This window comes from Anguilla rostrata, chromosome 13 (assembly GCF_018555375.3).
Source record: "Anguilla rostrata isolate EN2019 chromosome 13, ASM1855537v3, whole genome shotgun sequence".
NCBI classification, from domain to species: domain Eukaryota; kingdom Metazoa; phylum Chordata; class Actinopteri; order Anguilliformes; family Anguillidae; genus Anguilla; species Anguilla rostrata.
The window spans coordinates 12,361,462-12,381,048 of NC_057945.1; the positions used below are offsets into that span (position 1 = coordinate 12,361,462).

At 53.5% G+C, this 19,587-nt stretch overlaps 1 protein-coding gene across 1 annotated transcript in view; it reads right to left on the reverse strand.

Moving 5' to 3' along the window:
• Positions 1 to 19,587, reverse strand: part of LOC135238111 (histone-lysine N-methyltransferase 2D-like) — a 49,294-nt gene that overhangs the window by 16,724 nt on the left and 12,983 nt on the right. The window contains 24 exon segments of the mRNA XM_064305798.1: positions 117 to 1,903; positions 2,033 to 2,136; positions 2,684 to 2,851; positions 3,192 to 4,505; positions 4,889 to 4,939; positions 5,081 to 5,154; positions 5,729 to 5,967; positions 6,057 to 6,141; positions 6,395 to 6,538; positions 7,248 to 7,331; positions 7,826 to 7,979; positions 8,198 to 8,328; positions 8,878 to 9,021; positions 10,176 to 10,352; positions 10,832 to 10,987; positions 11,495 to 11,542; positions 12,215 to 12,324; positions 12,748 to 12,912; positions 13,427 to 13,608; positions 14,228 to 14,332; positions 14,669 to 14,782; positions 15,346 to 15,456; positions 16,208 to 18,627; positions 19,029 to 19,186. Coding sequence (XP_064161868.1) covers positions 117 to 1,903; positions 2,033 to 2,136; positions 2,684 to 2,851; positions 3,192 to 4,505; positions 4,889 to 4,939; positions 5,081 to 5,154; positions 5,729 to 5,967; positions 6,057 to 6,141; positions 6,395 to 6,538; positions 7,248 to 7,331; positions 7,826 to 7,979; positions 8,198 to 8,328; positions 8,878 to 9,021; positions 10,176 to 10,352; positions 10,832 to 10,987; positions 11,495 to 11,542; positions 12,215 to 12,324; positions 12,748 to 12,912; positions 13,427 to 13,608; positions 14,228 to 14,332; positions 14,669 to 14,782; positions 15,346 to 15,456; positions 16,208 to 18,627; positions 19,029 to 19,186 — 8,225 coding nt within the window.

Below are 19,587 nucleotides of genomic sequence, written 5' to 3' on the forward strand. Positions count from 1 at the left end.
GCACCGTCATGACAACGCTCGAAAGCCACAGTCAGCATAGGTAGGTTCTTCTAAAACCAAGCCAAAAACCAAAGCCAGGACCGATGCCTTGGTGAAGCTGTTAATTGTGCCGTTACCTGTGTCTGGGAAGAAGTTGTTCACCGGGGCTTGCTGTTTAGACACCTGCTGCTGCGGGTTACCCAGTGTAGGATGCCCAGCTGGCTGTCCAGCTCCCATCATGCCCTGCTGTAAAGCCATGGTCACGTGGGGCGTCGGGCATGCGGCTGCGCCCAAGAGCCTTTGTTGCTGCTGCACACTTGGCTGACCCATAAGCCCTTGAGGCTGTTGGTGTTGACCAGGTAGACCGTGATGTTGGGTGCTCAGCGACCCTTGCTGGAATTGGCCCAGATGCTGCTGCTGCTGTTGCTGCTGCTGCTGCTGCTGTTGACGCTGTTTCTGGAGCTCCTTCTTCTCATGCTCCAGCAGGTCCTGGATCAGCAGGGGCAGCTCGCTAGCCTCCAGGGAACTTTCCACTCTGTCCAGGTCCACACCAGGGGAGCGCTGTCCCCTGGCAGACGGGAAGGCGAGGGGATCCGCTTGCCCGGGGTGAGGGTACGAAAGGCCGCTGGCGGGGTCGGACGGCTGGGTGGAAAGGCCACTGGGGGACTTGGTCGCGGTGTCCGGCCTGCCTAGCAGCATGGATACCGCCTCCCCCACCTCATCCTTCACCATAGCAGGTGTGGTCTGCTGTTGCTTGGATCCCAGGTCCCTCTCAAAGAGGGCTGCTGGGGTTTGAGACCCACCCAAGCCTGAGGCACCATCCTCCAGCTTGACCGTGCCAAGCCAAGGGGACCCTGAAGAGGAAGACCTTGGCTGTGCGGAGGCAACGGAAGTCACAGGTTTCTGATGAGGATCTGTGACAATGGACATACCATCTCGGAGTGTCTCCTGGCCTGGCAACGGCAAACCTGGTTTATCCTCCAATTTTATGTCCAAAGTGGCACCGGAAGGAGGCGGGGCTTCTCCCTCTGCCTCCACCAGCCGCAGCTGATCAGAGAAAGCATCCTTGGGGTCGCCTTGGTCGAGCTCGGGGTCAGTGTAAGCCAGCAGGTCAAATTCGTCGCACACGAGCAGGTCGTCCAGGTGTGGGTCGGCTGCCTCCAGGCTGTCCAGGTTGCCCAGCTCATCGTCCCCCTTGTCGGGGCCGAGGTCGAGGGTCGCCAGGTCGTCTTCTTCCTCTGCCCCCTCCTCTCCTCCCGCAGTACCCAGCCCTTTGGGGCCGAAAGGGTCGACGGCGTTGGGCTCGGGCAGGTCCAGGGGGCGGGGCCCGAGTGCAGGGGACGCAGCTGAGGTTTCGGTTTGCGGGGACTGCCGGTGGGGGAGGGGGTGGGGCCCGGGAGCAGAGGGGTGGGGCTGTAGGTGCGGCTGTAGGTGGGGCTGCGGGGGCCGCATGCCACTCTGCTGGGATGACGGTGTGAAAGCCAGGCCACTCTGCTGCTGCACTTGGGCGAGGTCTGGGCCCACCCCTGCCAAAGCATTGAGGGTGGAGGGCAAGGCAGCAGGGGGAACGGGAGACTGTGCAAAGGGGGTTCCCCTCTCCTGCTGGGGTGCGTAGAGGTGGGGGCGGGGCTGGGGGCCACCGGGAGGGAACTGATGACTGGGGAAGGTCCTCTGCACGTTGTGCCGGAGCTCGATGAACTGGGGAGGGGCCCCGGGGACGCGGGGGCCCGGCGCCAGGGCGCGAGGGTCTGGCATTCCCTGCACCCCCTGGACGTTCATGGGAACACCGGGGAAAGGTCTCGGGCCGCCCGGCCCTGCCGCGGGCGGCTGTGGAAATCTCTGCAGGCCCGCTTGCTGACCGGGCCACGGGGTGGGGAACCGAGGCTGCGGGTGAAATCCCTGCAGGTTTTGGGAACCCTGTAGCCTACAAAGGAAGTCAATTTTCAAGAGTCAACACTCGATTGGCAACATGAAGAATAAATCCTAAATATCCGAGTCCAGGCTAGCCCAGACCGCTGCACCCGACGCTGAAATACTTCAGACGGGGCTGTACCTGATGGCGCTGGGGTCCACGTTCACAGGCATCCGAGGAGGGGGCGGGTGGCCGAGTTTATCCTCCATTGAGGCCGCTCCAGGGTGACCAACAGCAGCTTTGTCCTAAAAGCAATTGCAGCAGGGCAATAAGACAGAATGACAAGAACACTGGAGCCGATTTACTGAAATGTTACCAAATGGTTATGACCTGGTCACAGGTCACAACCATATTTGAAGTACGGCTGTGGCTAACCCTGGTCCTGGACAGTAACAGGGTCTTTCTGGTTTGCACTGTTACTCAATAGTATGTTTCATGCTTTTTCCCAATTTGTTACGCCCAATCACGTTAATACTGCAACGCTCTTTGTAACCTCCATTGTTGACTTGGGAGAATGCAGACCAATGGGGTATGTGATGAAGCACTATAATCCCAGCCGACTGAAACCTTCCCATCCCTGAGCAATGCCACAGCTATTAGCCAGTTATCACTGACACAGTCCGGATTCAATACCAAACTATAGGGATCCATCCATACTCTAGAATAATATCATAACAGGACGAGCTACCCAGCTGATTCAAAGGTGAAAGCACAACCCAGAAAACTAACGTTCAACATTACAAGAACTGCAGAAAGTTTGTTCGATGAGAAATTTCCCGGCCTGTTCTGCACCTGTGGGTAAGGAGGAGGTGGACGCAGGGTCTTATCCAGCTGGTAGGGTGCAGTTTCTCCCCCAGGCCAGTTAGTGGCGCCACTATTAGCGGCGGCCGCTTCTTTTTCTTGACGAAGAGAGTTCCTCTGCATCTGATGTCGGATCAAAAGCTCTCGCAGCCTCAGTCTCTGCAATATTACAGCACATAACAGACATGTTTTCACCCACAGACAGGATATATCCCGTTTCTTTAACTGTCATTGCCATCTTTCTTTTGAGATTTTTTAAATTCATGTCAGTCAGATTTCAATCTATAATATCAACTGAATATTTTCACAGTTTCATTGTAGAAAATGTATTGCTAAATTACCACGGTGGCTCATACATAGTTCTTGCATGCCGAATATAAGATACTGGACTGTGTGTTGTTTAGGATCCAATTCAGTTTCTTATGTGTGCACTGTATACCAGGTATACCTGGTGAGGGACAGGTGCAGAGCTGAAGCTAGGCTGACACTCTGATTTTACCTGTCTGTGCTTCTCCAGCTCAGCCTGACTGAGGCCAATTAGGGCGGGGTCCTGAGGTCCCGCCAGGTCTGGGAGCTCCTGGGGTGGCCGGCCGGGGCCCTGCTGGGGCTCCCGTGGCCACGGAGAGGGTGCGTCGGGGGCCCCTGGGGGCAGCTGGGTCCTGGAGGGGAAGTTGTGAACAGCTGCGGGCTGGGCTTGAGGCTGCAGGTGCTGGATCTGGGCCTGGGCCTGGGCTGGTGAGCACAGCTGAGGCCGATTCCCCGGGAACGCGCCCGAGCCGGGGCTCCGGCTCAAAGCGGGGAACCCAGGCGGCTTCCCAGAGAGGGGGTCCCCCGGGGAGGACGGAAGGGGAGGGGGTGGGGGCGGGGCCGGCTTGCTTTCGCAGGGAGAGCCCGCGAAGGCCGGGCTTCCTTCCGGGGTACCGGCGGCCGGGCGGCAGGGCTTGAGCGGGGCGGCGAGCGGGTCTCTGGACTGGGGCCGCGAGGGCGGCCGGGAGCAGGGCTCGGGGGACTGGAAGCGCGAGGCGGCGGGCGACTGCGCCGAGAAGGCCTCGCTGGAGAGCGCTCCGGGGGTCAGGGGCGAGCGCGCCCCAGGCTGGGGCTTGGGGCTGCTGGGCACCCTGGAGCAAGGGTCCTGCTGGGGGAGGGGAGAGCAGCCGCCCCCGGACAGGGGGCGAGGGGTGAGGGGCGGCTGGGCGTAAGGGTCCGACAGAGGGCCGCAGGGAGACTGGCGGTGGGCGTCGGGAGCGTGCCCAGGCGAGGCGGTCGCGTGGCAGCCGGCGGCGTCCCCCTGGTGCGCCCACGGCGTCGGGGGGGCCTTGAACAGCCCCACCCCCGGGCTGAGCGGCCCGGCCGGGGAGCCGGAGCCCAGGTCCGGGCCCGCGCCGCCACGGGGTGGGGACAGGAGGCGCGGCTCCACGGGGCCCCGGGCCTGAGGGCTCCCTCGGGGGCCCGAGGGTTCCTGGAAATGCGGGTGCTGCGCTCTGGGGAAGGGGTCGGCCTGCGGGGGTCTGCCGGGCAGCTGGGCGTGGGGGGCGGAGGGGTGGGCGTGGGGCTGGGGGGACTGAGGGGGGAGCTTGGGGAGGCCGTCGGTGGGAGTGCCGGCGGACACCGGCGTCTTCACCGGGCACTCGGCGAGGAAGGCGGGGGAGGACCCCGCGGGGGCAGGGGGGACGGGGCTCTCCGCAGAGCCGGGCTGGGAGGGGTCGGGCGTGAGGCCAGGAGGGCGGATCTGGAGGTGCAGGGCGGGGCGGGGCCCGTCACAGGACCCAGGCTCAGTCTTCACAGTGCGACACACCTGGCTCTTCTCCTCCAGCTGCACAACAGGAGCAGAGCGGAGCGTGAGCACAGCGAAACATCCCATAATACCAACAGCGCATTACTCCAACACTCCAACAATGCTCCAACGCTCCCACCAGCTGCATGGAGTAATACACATATAACAGGAAGGCAGTGCATTGTATACTTTCTGAAGGTAGTCCCAAGTATTGTTTCTGAAAATGTAGTGGCAGCAAAAAGTGTCGTTGTCTTTGTTGTTCTTGTTGTTCGCTCTGCAAGTTTTACAATGTGTGTTCTAAACTCGGTGAGTACCCGACCCCAACAATTCTGGAAATCTGTGAACGCTGGCACCCTCCGACCCATCCCAAAATGAAACTGGGGGCGGACGATAGTAAAGTAAAACCATCGCGAGGTCCGTACCTTCTGAGCCTTGCTGACGCGCTGGCTGGCTCGGTTGTCTTTGGCCTTTTGCTGAAAGAGGTACAGAACAGATCAAACTCGGGCCTTTTCCATCGCTTACTGCCACATCAGGAAAGATCATCCGCGGGCTAGATAAACATACACACGCTGTCTCGGACGGGGGAGAGAGAGGAAAACAAATACAGCGCTCACCAGAAAGGGAGCCTTTTCGGCAGCAGAGATCTTCCTCCAAACCTTCATGATCTGTTTGCAGCGGCTGGACCAGTCTGTCAGGCACAGGAGGAGGAGCGGCACGTTGCACATCACGACACACGGCAACGAAAAACCCGAAAAGGCATTCCGTTCAGGGTAATGCTGGGTGTCCCCCTAACTCCCACACAAATGATTTTCCAGCACAGTGGCCTGGGTGTTACTGTTAGGAATGTTTTATTTCACACCGACAGTGACAATGCCGTTAAGAGTTTGGAGAGCACAAGCAGCACAGCGATCTGGGTAGTCCTGTTAATGTATTTGGGTATATAAACAAGAGTGACGAGGGTATTCCTGTTCGAATTTGGGGTATTTAAAGTCCATACGCTGACCCGGATAGTCCTGTAACAGTTTGGAATATTTAAACAGAACAGTGACCTCGGTATTCCTGTAGGAACTCTGGATTACTCAGCCCTACGAAGAGTTGGTATTTTGGAATGTTTCTTTCAAAATTACAAGCCAGTGTTCTAGAACTCCATTGATTTCATTTACCAGTGGTGACTGTTACATCGGCATCAGAATGTTCAGTTAAGAACATTCTAATCATGTATTTGTGATCTCACACCTCAAAGGCTTAAGCACCACACCGACCTGGGTAGTCCTGTTTGAGGCTGGGGAAGTTGACGTTGGCGTAGAGGACGGGCGAAATGGTGGACAGGTGGCCCAGCTCCTCGTCCTTCTCCCACCGCTGCAGGCTGCGCTGATTGTAGGACAGTCCGTCCCCCTCCGGCTCGGTGGGGGTGGTTGGAGTGGAGGGGGTGGCCGGGGTGGAGGGGGGGTCCCAGAAGCTCTCGTCCTCGTGGTCGGGGCTGAACAACCCTGCCCGGTCACTGCAAACGTCGAGGCGAACGCCGGTTAAAGCAAGGCAGCGGCACAGCTGCACAGAGCAGATGAGCGAAGCTTCGCGGGTTTTTCTTACCCTCTGTCAAAAAACGGGGACTGGCAGAGTCCAGGGAAGGAGTCCATGAGACCAGTGGATGGGAGGACCCCAGAGAGAGAGCTGCCTGCACAGAACAGAGGCGCAATGTGGTGAGTGCTCAGAAGCACGGAAACCGCCAAAAATGTTTAGCATACAGATGCTACGCACAGTTCACAGTTCATTTCAGTTTTCCCGCTTGACTGTAAAGTTCTCTGAAGTCAGGGCAGCCAATATATAATCCCAATATTATTATAATTATCATTACTACTACTACTGCCGCTGCTGCTACTACCACTGTAGAATGACTCTCTCTCCTCAGTAACCCTCCCTCAGCTTACCTGGGGGCAAGCTTTTCGTGGGGCCCCCCAGGATTGGCCGCATGCCTGCTTGCAGCGTCCCGCCAAGGGAGGTGCTGTCCGACGAGCCGAGAACCTTCCGGAAGAACTGCTCAGAGTCCTGGCTCTCCGCCTCGTTGGGGGGCCCTGGAAAACAGACCAGGGTGGCGTCACTCCAGGGCAAGGAGGGGGCAGGAATGGGGGGGGGATAGGCATGGGTATCCTTCAGATTTCGCTGATACAAATGCGATACAATGGTGCCTGAATCGCTATCTTCTTTAAAACAGAGCTGAATAATGACAGTAAAGAACTTTTTTTTTTATTGTAAAGGCAAAGAATGTAAACTATTTGTTTTATTTAACCGTTTAAATTACTACCGTTTCGCCATTTTGACTGAATTTAACATTAAATAGCTTGCCAACGGTACTTGCTGTCACTGACCGAGTTGACAAAGTGAGTGTAACGTTAGCGAGGGAAGGCATGTGGCACCGGAATGAGGCTCCAAAGCCTGCCTTGCGAATCGGTCTGGTAGGAATCAGTCTTACGGAAACCAGTACCAGGCTTGAGTGCCTAACCCTAAGGAGCGCTGCAAAGAGGGTGCGCGATGGTTAGCTCTCAAGAGGGACTGTGGAGCACCCCTAAGCTTCCGGACCGCCCCTCCAGCCACCCCCCCCAGGCAGTTAAACCTGAACGAGGGCGCCACCTTGGGGCTGGCATGCGCCCGGCAGAGGAGCTGACACGCGGTCTACAGGCCACGATGGCAGCGGCAGTACTGTTAGCGTACCGCCGTTCACTCCCAGCTCCACAGGTCGCCTCAGTGACCAAACACAACGACAAAAAAAAGCGAGCGTCCCACCTTCTGTGCCCTCCCGAGGCTGCGATGCCCCAGCCTCCTGCTTTAGGGGAGCGGGGGAACCCCCTGCCCCCTCCGCGGCACCCGCTGTGAAGAAGCGGAAGAGAGAGACATCGTTACTCGCCGTCCCGATGTGAGCACATGCGCCATTAGAGCAGAACCTCTCAGCTCTTCTTGTGTAGAGGCGCAGCACACAGAACGTTTCAGCCATGAATGTGTTTGCAATTAATGCAACCCACTACGAGATTATGAAATTCTGAAGTTATAAACTATGCATTACATATTCCTGGTGATTGCTTAATGTATAAAGAGAAAAGGCTATCACCAGAGCTACAATTAATAAGAATATCTTGACCTGTTTTCAAAAGACAGGTCGAGATATTAGTGCAGCCAATACTGTTGTCATTCTTTAAATTCGAGTTGAAATTTTTTTTTTAATGCTTGGACTGTACCTCTGTGTAATTATTATATGTAACTTTTGTTGGTATCTGTAGTGTATTAGTGTATGAACCCAGGACGAATAGTTAAACTGAACTAATTGGTTTCTAATCAAATGAAAAGGCAGGTATGAGGGGTCACACCTGTTTGGGGGGGTGTGGGTTTGCCCCCCGGGTCCTGTGTGGCTGGGGCTGTGGGGTGCGGGGGCCGGGGAGGGCCCTGTGGGGGCCTCTGTCCCGCAGGGGCCTGAATCGCCCTCTTACTGAGGTCCAGCAGCGTCTTCCCGAAAAAGGCCTCCTGTACGGGGGGGGGGAGAGAGGAAGAGTCACACCGTGCTGACCCACGCAGACGCACACACTCAACAGGCCCGCCTACACCAGACATCCTTCACACAGCGAAAACTGAAAACAGCATTTGGCCTGTTGATCTACACGAGATGGCGTGCTGCCTCCAGGGTGGAGTTTTGGAAGCGGCGGTTTGGCGGCCGCGGCGGGCCAGGCAGCGGCGGGACGCACCTGCAGGTACGCGGGGAGCATGTCCTCCAGCTTGCTCCTCTTCTTGCCCCGGCGCTTTTTGGCGTGCTCCGCCTCCGCCTCCGTCAGCTTGGCATCCTGGGAGGCCTCCGGCTGAGCTCTGCTACAAACTACTGTAAAAAAATCAAAAAACGTTTCACTTTATTCTGTTTTTAAATGGCTTCACCTCCCACGATTACGGTTTTAGTTTGAACTTCTGGTCTGTTCCCTTTTCAAAGATGACTGCGTTCGTCCCCTCGTGGAGGAGAAAGAATAACACTAAGTGACTGAGGTTACGTTTGAATCAAGAGCCTTATCCACTGCGCCCTGTGTCCTAGCATACTGTGTGAAGTATGCAAAAAATATCCTTCATACTATTTCCCAACTGTACTGTGGAAGTGTTGAAAGATGCCCCGCCCTTCCTCGTGTGTCAATGTTCTTGAAGGAGCTGCGTCTCAAACAAAGCTGTGTCATATTTAGGGGACTCGTTGCTCGTTTACTTCTTGAAGCGTATGCTCCCGAATGCACTCTGTGAACACTCGGAAATAAGTATATCATCTGGGGATTGCAAGTACACTACATTTAGAGAAAACTTTTTCTACTTAACTTTCTCATCGAGTGTACTCAACAAGCGTACTCAATGGTATGGAAGGGTGCTGATTCGGACACAGCCTGACACTTACCTTCGTCCGTGGTTCTGTCTGGGGCCAGGCCCTCAGCCCCGCCCATCCCTTCGGCCACGCCCTCTCGTGTGGTGGGGGGCAGGATCCGCCCTCTCTTCAGCAGCAGGTTACACTTCCTCTGTCGCACCATGAACCCTCCGATCCCTACGGCACATGGGCCAGTCGCAAAATCATTCAGGATGCTCATTATTTAGCAATTAGCAGATGCTCTTTTCTACAGCAACTTGCAAGGCTTACGTTTAGTTGCATACAATTTGGTTAAGCAACTGGATGCTTCCTGAACCAATTCAGGCTCAGTACTTTACTCAAGGGTACAACAGCAGTGCTCCACAGGGAAATCGACCCTAACGCCTATGACCTTATGCAAGCCCAAAGCCTAAGTTATGCTCTGTAGACTGTAGCATGATATTTGCCATTTATACTTAAGCCAAGGCCTAGGGGGAGGGTTCTGTTGTCTCTACAATCAAGAGACGCCAAACCCTTGACTTGCTTTTATGCATAAACTGTCCAACCACACAACGGGACAAGGTATGACGGAGTCCGCTACATAAAATTATAGAAGTGCTTGACTTTGACAAAAAAATGTTTTGCAACATATTTTCCAGTTGAGATCTCAGTTTTGTCGAGCTACACAACAGTTAGTCACAGGTCTATACTTCAGTCATCACGCTTTACTACGGCATTAATGGAGCATTACATCCCAACTGACAACAGCATATATTTAGGCTTATTTTATTTACTCTTTGCTCCATTTTTTGACCCAGATTTTTTTCCCTGGGTCTCTGAATTTGGGACAACCGGCTGTATTCTTAAGCCCGCCTCATCACCGTGAAATAAGAGCACAGGCTGGTAGGACCTGGCCTGTATACGCCAGTATGGACTTGCGTGGGGTTTCCTACAGGGGATCACTGCCAATGGAAGCCGATGGCTGGGGAGGATCGGTAATTATGGGCCAGTTCCCCGGAGGATTCGTGGTTCTCTTCTCTCCGGTAAAGCCACCATCATGGGGAGGTCACAAGCCACCCCATACCACCCCCCTCCCCCAATTAGAAAACAGTTTTTTGATACTCAGAATATTATGATTTTCTAATCTGAATCTGACGGTCCTAGAAGCAATGTGTTTAAATAATGTCCAAAAGCAAGGGGCTGAACTTTTCTGTCTCATTTCAGCAGACCTGAGCAAGGTCACAGGTCAGATGTACAGGAGCCCCAGTAGCCCCAGTAGCACGCAGGTCATGTGACGAAACGCAGGAGCGAGTCATCGGGGTGTGAAGGGCGCGAGGCAGCCGCTCTCTGACCTGGCCTGTAGGGCTTCCTCTTCTTCTTCTTGTCGTCCATCTCCTCCTCCGGTCCTCCTCCTCCTTTCGCGCCCTCGCCGTCGGCTCCGCCCTCCGCGCCTCCCTCTGGGCCCCCTCCGCCGTCGGGGCTCCCGGGGGCCTCCAGCTTGGCGTCGCAGTCCATCGGCTCCCCGCAGCCTGGAGAGCAGGACACGCGACACCAGCGTTAATCAACGAATAGGAATCCTTAACCCTCCAGAAGCGACCTACGATTGGCTAAAGGCCAGCCATTCACTTCTCTTATCATGTCTCTAATTTCAAATTGCATCACAGACAATACCACGATGCAGTACAACATCCTGTGCTCAGATATGCATTAAGCATAAACACAGAGACCTCGGTTTGATTTTGCTGAGATCAGTCATGACCACAAGGCAACTATGAATTATGAAGCTGCGCTGCAGGGACAGTCAAATCTGGCCCTAGAGGTTTTATGTATTTCTGCTGGTTTTATTTCTTCCCCTCTAATCTAGACTGATTTAAACCAGACACACAACGGGAGTTAAATCTCTGGCCGATCAGTGACATCGATCGATCAATAAACTCAGGCAGAAAAGAGCGGCAGTTTGGGTACCCCTGTTCTGCCAGACCGCACAGGGTTAAACCGCGCCCCTCACCCTCTCCCTGGCCGTCCTTCAGCTCCGCGCCGTCGCAGGTGTCCAGGCGGGGGCGCCGCGGCCGCTTCTTCTGCAGCTGCGGCAGGGAGATGCTGCGCAGGAGGGCCATGCCCGTCTCCGTCAGCCACACCCCCTCCAGCCGGTAGAACTGGGGCTCTGCGAGGGTCCGAGCGTTCCCAGAGACACACAGACCCGGGGGGGGGGAGGGGGGCGTTAAACCGGTGGCACTCACGCGTGAATCTGAGCTCTGTTCAGTCTCTCGCTTAAGTTAAGTTGTTTCTGTTCGATTCCTGACGCTAACAGAGCATCACAGCCCAACACATTGACTAATGCAGCTGGGTATCAATGCAGTAAGTGCCAGTGGGACTGAGGGTCACAGTCAAGGAGAACTGAGTTTCTCTGTAAGACAAGTAGGTGTAAGCTGGGAGATAGTGGTGCATATTTGTTTCTTGCACAGGCCAAAATTAACAGGTCATTTAATTTAGTAGAGAGTACACAGTCTGACATTTTGTCCAAGTTCAAGCCCGGGCATCTTTTTGAAGGTCAGTAAATTACAACTGACACACCAAGCTCAACAAAATACTTACAAGCCTTGCAGGCAGCTAACAATGTAAGCACTGGCCCTAAAGACATGTACAAACAATTCCACAGAATACCACATACCTGGTTCTTTCACTTTCAGAGGAGCCAAGTAGGAAGGTGTCACTACAGCTGTGAAATAAAACCCAAAATTAAGGAAGTATGAAGCGGTTTAGCGAGCACGCGGATGAGCGCTAGCCGCTGGCACAGACCTTCAGGTACAATGTCATAAAAACATGAGCATTTCTGATGCTGAAAACAGGGTATTCAGGTCACCCGGGCAAATCATGCTGCCAGCAGTCTAGAGCATTCCCAGCACCGTCAAGCTGGACCTTCTCCAAGGGTTTCTACTGCCACTAAGAGTCCTGGTGAGCTAGCCCACAAAGTACGGTGTGGAAATGTACCAAAATTGAACTGAATAATTGCCATCTATGTCTGGCTGGTAAAACTTAACCCGAAACAACCTGAATAATCCTCCTGCGTCAATATCACATAAATAGATATAAAATCCCCCTTTTCTCTTTAATGCAACTTTATACACTTTCTTTTTGACAAGCTACTGGCTTTATAGTGACAGGTCTATGGGAGTCAAGGGGTTTGTGGTCCATAAGAAAATAAACTTCAAGCTGCTCATACAGAGATGTCATGCTTCCAGAGGTAGTAAAGAGAACGACCCCTTTAAGTCAGACGCACAGAACCAATCTTGTTGCCCTTCTCTGTACTTTCTCTAAGAGCTTTTATATAGTGTGGTGGCCTGCCTAGACCAGAATGGCCAGTCATGCAGAGGAGCAAGCGAGCATTTACCGACGGGCCTGGGGAAATAGGGGGAGCAGCCAGTGCAGGTGAAGCCCTCGTCAGACGCCTGCTCCGCCTCGTCCTCAGTGTACAAGCCCTCACAGACCGCATGCACCCACCTGCAGAAACACACACACGCACGCACACACACACACACACACACACACACACACACACACACACATACACACATACACACATACACACACACACACACACACACACACACACACACACACATACACACACACACACGCAAACACGCGCGCACACACACACACACAAACAAACAAACACAAACACACACACACACATACACACACACACACGCAAACACACACACACACACACACATACACACACAAACAAACAAACACACACACACAGAGAAGGTTTTACTAGATGAGTCATGATGACCGCAGTAAGACAAACGTCCACGCTGGCAGGAATCCCAGGGCTTCGCGGCTGTTGTGAACGTTAACGAGGGAAAGCGCTCGTTTGAGCTGAACTCCTCCCCCCTCCGTCGCCACGGCGGCGCTCACCGGTCGCAGTGCTGGCACTGCAGCAGCAGCTCCTCCTCGGCGAAGTCCTGGCAGCAGACGGGGCAGGTCTTGAGGCTGGCGCAGGGCCCGCAGTGCGTGTAGCTGCTCTGCCACTCGCAGTGGAAGCCGGGCGTGGTGGCACCGCACCGCACGCATCGCACGCACCTGGGCACAGAGGGAGGGCGGGTTAGTGCCCCTATTCAAACAGCAACTGACAAAGTGCTAATAAGGTAAACCTGAGGGAAACACACTGGTCTGCCACATCTGGACTGCGATGGCATGTTGAACAGTACATATGGGACTTCTAAGACCCATGGAAACTCCTAAGACCACGCCAAACACAGTGCTCCTCATATTTATAATTAGGCATCAGATCAATGAATGTTACTGTAATTAATGTAAATTAGGCAAATAATCCTGCTTCAGTATCACACAATGTACTTGCCACAGGCGATCAAGGAAGCGTGAATGTTGAGGCCTGTATTACAGGTACATACATAACCAATCATATTCAAGTAACATAACAGACAGTGTCAAAAGCCCTTCAACATAATTCTGTAAAACTACACTTCAGAGAGTGATAGAGACAGGCTGTGTGATGGAGAAACAGAGTGATACAGAGGTGGAGAGAGAGGGATGAACAGAGGGCTCAGGCCCGAGCTGGGGGCGGGGCACGCACCACTTGCACTTCCAGCCGCCCTTGGGCACGGTGTGGAGGGGCGGGTCCAGGCAGTAGGTGTGGTAGCTGACGTCGCAGTCGTCGCACAGCAGCAGGCGGGCGGGGTCCGAGGCCTTGCCGCACGCCTCGCACACGATGCACTCCAGGCAGCGCCAGCCCTTGCTCAGCATCACCCGCGAGATCTGCGCGCGCGAGAGAGAGAGAGACGCACAGGCAGGTGGCGCCGTTGAGACCTGCCACCTTTCGCTTCGGAACTGAAACCACCCTCTCGCTGAGAGACATTCAGGCCTGGGGGCCTACCCTAGCTTCTGGCACATAATTAAGTTACTAACAATCATCACCATAGGAGGTTAATTAATAGAACGCAATAAATCAGACAGGAACTTTCACAGAACATTGATATTTACAATGATGAAGCATATCTGAGGTGCAGCACTCTATATTCAACATCTAACAGTGGGGGTTGGGTAGGAGCCAATCAGGCACGTAACGCTATTTTGTTTCCAGATTTTTATTTCAATCTTCACATCAATAATGCAAAATAAAATGTGCTACAGCAGAGTTATTTGTTTTCACAGTGAAGTTTGCTCAATACCTCAATAAGCCAAACTAAGACCTGGGTTCAATCGATTTGTCCTGATCTTTTTTCCTTCACAGATGCAATTACATTCTGGACTGCCTAAATTGTCTCTGTGAAGAAGCAAATTTAAAAAATCGAAGAGTCAAAGTTAAGGACAAATGTTGGCTAAACCCAGGCGTAAAACATATTTTAAAGATGAGTGAAGAGGTCGCGAGGCTCACCTTGCTGTTGACGCAGTAGGGGTGGTAGCACTGAGCACACTGCGCACAGGCCAGGAGCTGGCCCTCCACGCCCTGCCCGAAACTGCCACACACCACGCACATGTCCTGCAACCCACAGGGGGGAGCACACGCGTCGGCACGGGAACAGTTACCACAGCAACAAACTCGTTTTTTTTTTCTTTTTAACAAATCAAACGCTGAATTCAGTTATAGTGTTGACTGTGGGTGGCCTAATCAGTACTGTGCAGGTAGATGAAATGCATCCATGCTCAATGCATCCCAACAGACTGGCTGTCACATTGAATTTGGCTGCTTGATAAGAGGAAGAGGAAAACAGGACTCAGTATTAATAAATAAAACTCAACGGGAGCATTGGACCTCTGGAAGCCACCCACAGAGCTGACCTAGATGGGTGCTTTTGAGGAAGGGGGCGTGGGTTACCTGCAGCATGACGAATTTGTCAGAGTTGGAGAAGAGCACTACGGTGTTCTGCATGGTGTCGTCTTCCTCCTCCTCATCCTCCTTGCACAGCCCGATGCCCGTGTCCATGCTCTCCTGAGGAAGGGGACAGATCTATAATGATTTTCATTTAATGACTCATTTATATCATCCAGGAAACCTGAGAGATGATTATTTCTATAAATTCTCATCAGACGTTTTGACGAAGGTGAAGAGGATGCATCAGAAAAAGGTCTGCTTGAGGACTGAATCGGTAAGAGAAACTGGGTTGCAGAAAAGGCAAGACCACTGAGTGATGCGTAATAAGTGCCAGACAGTAGACCAGTATCATCCATCTGCTCTGGTCTGGACAGACACAGGATGTGCTGCTATTTGTTTTCACCCTAAAATCACCAACCAATTTACAGCCAAGAAACCAGCTTACTTAAATGACCAATGACTGCAGCTGATTGCACAGTTAAGGGCTTTTAATAGTTTTGACTGTTGCAAATGACATGGCTAAGAACAGAACAACAACACAACCCAGCAGAACTCTGCACCTCTCCAAGCCCAGGGTAGCTGACTCCGGGTATAATCCATAGCTGAGTGTAACTGTTGCAGGATGAAATAAGGGTTTACAGTCAGGTTTTATCAGCATGTCCGCGTGGGCGTGAACTCACAAAGTATCCCTCCATACAGGATGCCACGGCTTTGAAGCGCGACCGGCCACGCCCCCGCCCGGTCCCGCCTCCACGGGGACGCCGCTTCCCTGGGAAACTGTTGCTACGGCCCTGAGCGGAACAAAGATAATAATGCAACACACAAATCAGGCATTCATCAGGCACTTTCAGAGCAAAGGATCTTACAGTAAGTTTTCATTTAGGTTTTTTTCTGATATTTTCTATGGGTTTCCATGCTTTTTATCTAGAATAAGGGGGGAATTTGGGATTTCTATAAAGTGTTTGTGGCTATAGCTAGCTATCTACTGTAATGGCTCAGATACAGCAAAGCAAAAAGACAATCCGACAGGGATCGTTAAAGAGCTAGAGTTACTGTAACCTTGGAATTGCTTTTCCTCAGTGGCATCAGCTGAATTTCACCAAGGGGATGAAAAGCAGGGGGTTGGCTGTTTTCTGTTGGACGTGTAAGTAATGTTACCCCAGGCTATGCAGTAAAGGTTTCCAGACTTCCGGTTTTTGACCAGAATGTCCTGTTTTCAAATTATGCGTACATGGTCCCAACCAGACAATGTAGCCTATTGCCTGGTGCAAGTAACCGATGGGAATTTTACAGGCAGTTTTTCATGAACTTGCCTGTCTGTGACTCGGTCGAATACTGGAGGGGTGACTGAGCTGGGCTGAAGACAGAGGAGGAGACTGCTGATTGTAAACACAGGCTAAAAATAACCTGCATAGTATGCCTTTAACAGGATGAAACCCAGCAGCCCAGTTTAAGGTTTTTAAACTTGATTAACAGGAGTGTAATCTCATCCCTGAACGCACAATGAAAGAGACAGGAGTGAGATCAGGCGCTCACTGGTACCTGTTTGACGCGGGAGCGCCCGGGGGAACCTCTGCGTTTCGCCTTCTCCCCGTCGAGCTTACAGGGGTCAAAGGGCAGCGAGTCGTCCGTCTCGGTGAGCAGGGAGTTCGAGCGAGACCTGTCAACCGGAACAAGGCCCATCTCCATGGAAACAGACTGGGAGTCCAGGCTCACCTCCATGGAAACGGACCGAGAGTCCGCCTCCCCAGGGGAGCCCAGGAAACCACTGCTGCTGCCGTCCCCCCGGCTCTGATTGGACGCCTCGTCCAGGAAGAGCGGCGCTCTGGCTCCTCCTTCCTGGGGTTCCAGCTCCTGTTCATGGGACTCGCCCTTCTCCACAGTGAGCTCCACCTCCCCCTCTTCCAACAGGGAGGGCCCAACCTCCATGGCAACGGCAGGAGGAAGACTTTCTGCCATTGAGGTGCGAGCAACAGAGTTAGTCCTTGGCTCCGCCTCCAGCGGTTGCTGAGGCTGCGGCTCCACCCCCTCCATGCAAACAGGCTCCTCCTCTTTGGGGACAGGGGGAGGGCATAAAGGCTGAGGCGGCATTTGAATGGAAGATGCACCAATGTTCTGACCCCCACTGTTGACCTTCACCCTTTCCTGTCCTGATATCTGCTCTGCAGAGGTACAGCAAGCACCGCTCGCTCCACCTGTTCTCAGGTCAACACCACCCTGCGTTTTGGTCTCTAGCATGGCAGATTCAGATTCAGGTTTGCCCACTTCTGTTGTAACAGCAGTAGGGTCCACTATTGATGTGGCAGGGGCTGATGTCGTTGTACCTGGCACTGGAGGTGCAGCTGCAGGTGGATCTGGCATTTCAGGTATAGCTGGCACCGTGGGTGGCGCTTCAGGCGAGGCTAACGTTGTGGGTGGAGACGGTACTGAGGCTGTATCTGGGGCTGTTGCCGGGCCTGCAGTTGTAGTTGGCTTTGGGGGTGTAGCTGAAGCCGTGGCTGCAGTTGGGACAGCTGTTGGTGGTGTAGCTACGGCTGCAGCTGGTATTTGGATTGTTGCTATGGTTGGAGATGGCACTGGGGGTGGAGCTGGGGCTGTGGTTGTGACTGGTGTCTGGAGGGTAGCGGTGGCTGGAACTGGCATTTTGGGTGTGGCTAAAGCTGGGCTTGGCATTGCAGGTGTAGCTGTGGTCGGGGTTGATGTTGCGGGTGAAACTGGGGCTGGGTCTGGTACTGTTGGTGTAGCTGTGATTGGGCCTGGTATTGTGGGTGAAGATGTGGTCGTTGTTGGAGACTGGGGTATAGCTGGGACTATGGATGGAACTGGCTCTGTGGGTGTAGCAGTTGTTGGAGATGGTGTTGGGGAAGCATCTGTAGATCGAGCTGGCAAATGGGGTGTAGCTATGGTGATAGTTTGTGTCAAGGGAGTATCTGCGGTTGCAGCTGGTGTTTGGGGTGTAGCTGTGGTTGGAACTGGAATTTGGGGTGTAGCGGTGGCTGTCGGTGGAGATTGAGGTGCATCTGTAGTTGAAGTTGATGTTGGGAGATTATCTGCAGTTGGAGTTGGTGCTTGGGGTATAGCTGTAGTTGTAGCTGGTTTTGGAGGAGTATCTGCCATTGAAGGTGTTGAGGGTCCAGCTGTGGTTGGAGTTGGAGACCGTGTAGCTGTGGTTGTAGCTGATGTCGGGGTGGCATCCACTGCTGGAGCGGGCACTGAGGGTGTAGCTGTGGTTGGAGTTGGAGACTGGGGTGTAGCTGTGGTTGTTGTTAATGTTGGGGAAGTATCTGCTGTTGGTGTGGGAGTTAAGGGTGTAGCTGCGATTGGCGCTGGAGACCGGGGTGCGGTTGTGGTTGGATTTGGAGACTGGGGTGTAGCTGCGGTCGGAGTTGGAGACTGGGGTGTAGCTGCAGTTGGAGTTGGAGACTGGGGTGTAGCTGCGGTCGGAGTTGGTATCGGGGAAGTATCTGCTGTTGGAGCAGGTGTTGAGGGTGTAGCTGGGGTTGGAGTTGGAGACTGGGGTGTATCTGTGGTAGGAGTTGGAGACTGGGGTGTAGCTGTGGTAGGATTTGGAGACTGGGGTGTAGCTGCAGTTGGAGTTGGAGACTGGGGTGTAGCTGTGGCTGGAGTTGGAGACTGGGGTGTAGCTGGGGTTGGAGTTGGAGACTGGGGTGTAGCCGTGGCTGTAGTTGGTATCGGGGAAGTATCTGCTGTTGAAGCAGGCGTTGAGGGTGTATCTGTGGCTGGAGTTGGAGACTGGGGTGTATCTGTGGCTGGAGTTGGAGACTGGGGTGTATCTGTGGTTGGAGTTGGAGACTGGGGTGTAGAAGTGGCTGTAGCTGGTATCAGGGAAGTATCTGGGGGTGTAGCTGGGGCTGCAGTGTCCTGGGGTGGAGGACTCGGAGCCTCTTCTGTCATTTCTACAGCAGCAGGGGAAGGACTCAATTCTCTGGTTCCACTTTCTTCTGCGAGATAGAGAAGACATGCTTCAGAACTTCCTCCTTACTTTGAAACTATACCCTCTACACACACACACCAAAACTTTACCCTCTACACTCGCACAAAATATTCCACATAAATCTAATCATTTCATTCACTTTAATGGACATAGCTATATAAACATTACTTCAAATTCAAAAGAGTCCACAACTAGCCTAACAATTTTCCTATACATATTGTCTTATTTTCGCTCTCGTCACTTAACTCAAAAAAGGACCGCTCAGTTGATTCCAGGGACGTTAGAAACAGGCAACTCTAAAAACTATTGTCACATCCCTGATGCTTTTCATTGATGAACAATAACAGTAAGCATGACCTCCCAGAACCCTGAGAGGAAAGTGCTCGTTGACCGCTCAGGAGGCCTTACCGATCTCCATGGGAGTGCTCGTCTCGACCGTGTCCCCCGCCAGGGCGGTCGCCGCGGCGACCTCGGTGTTGCTCGGCGCCGGCGGTTCTTGGCAAAGGTAGCAGGTGTACTGGCCCTGAGCGGTGTCCGTGCCGGCGGCACACTGGCTGTGAACCCATCTGGGAGGAAGTGAGGAGGAGGAAACGGCGCGTTCAAAACACAGCTCCGCCTAGAGACCCCAGGCCCATGGCCGCCCGTCCGCACTTCGACAAAAAACACGCCAACGAGCCGTCCTGATTAAGCAGTGACCCGGACGAGCATGTTATCGGCACGCAATTCATCAGACCGAGATGCACTCTCTCATTTCCACGATTAAAGTGCAACACCACAGAACAAGAGAGGAAACAGAAGTGTCTATAATTACAAAGTGAACAGAGATTGTTTTCAGATAAACGGGACTAAATGCAACAACTCCTTTACACAGCGCTCTGACCCTGAATGCGGCGAACGACCAAACTTGCTGTCGACTGAAGTTTGCAGAAGTCGTGACGTCACCGTAAGTGCTCTGGTCTGAAATGGA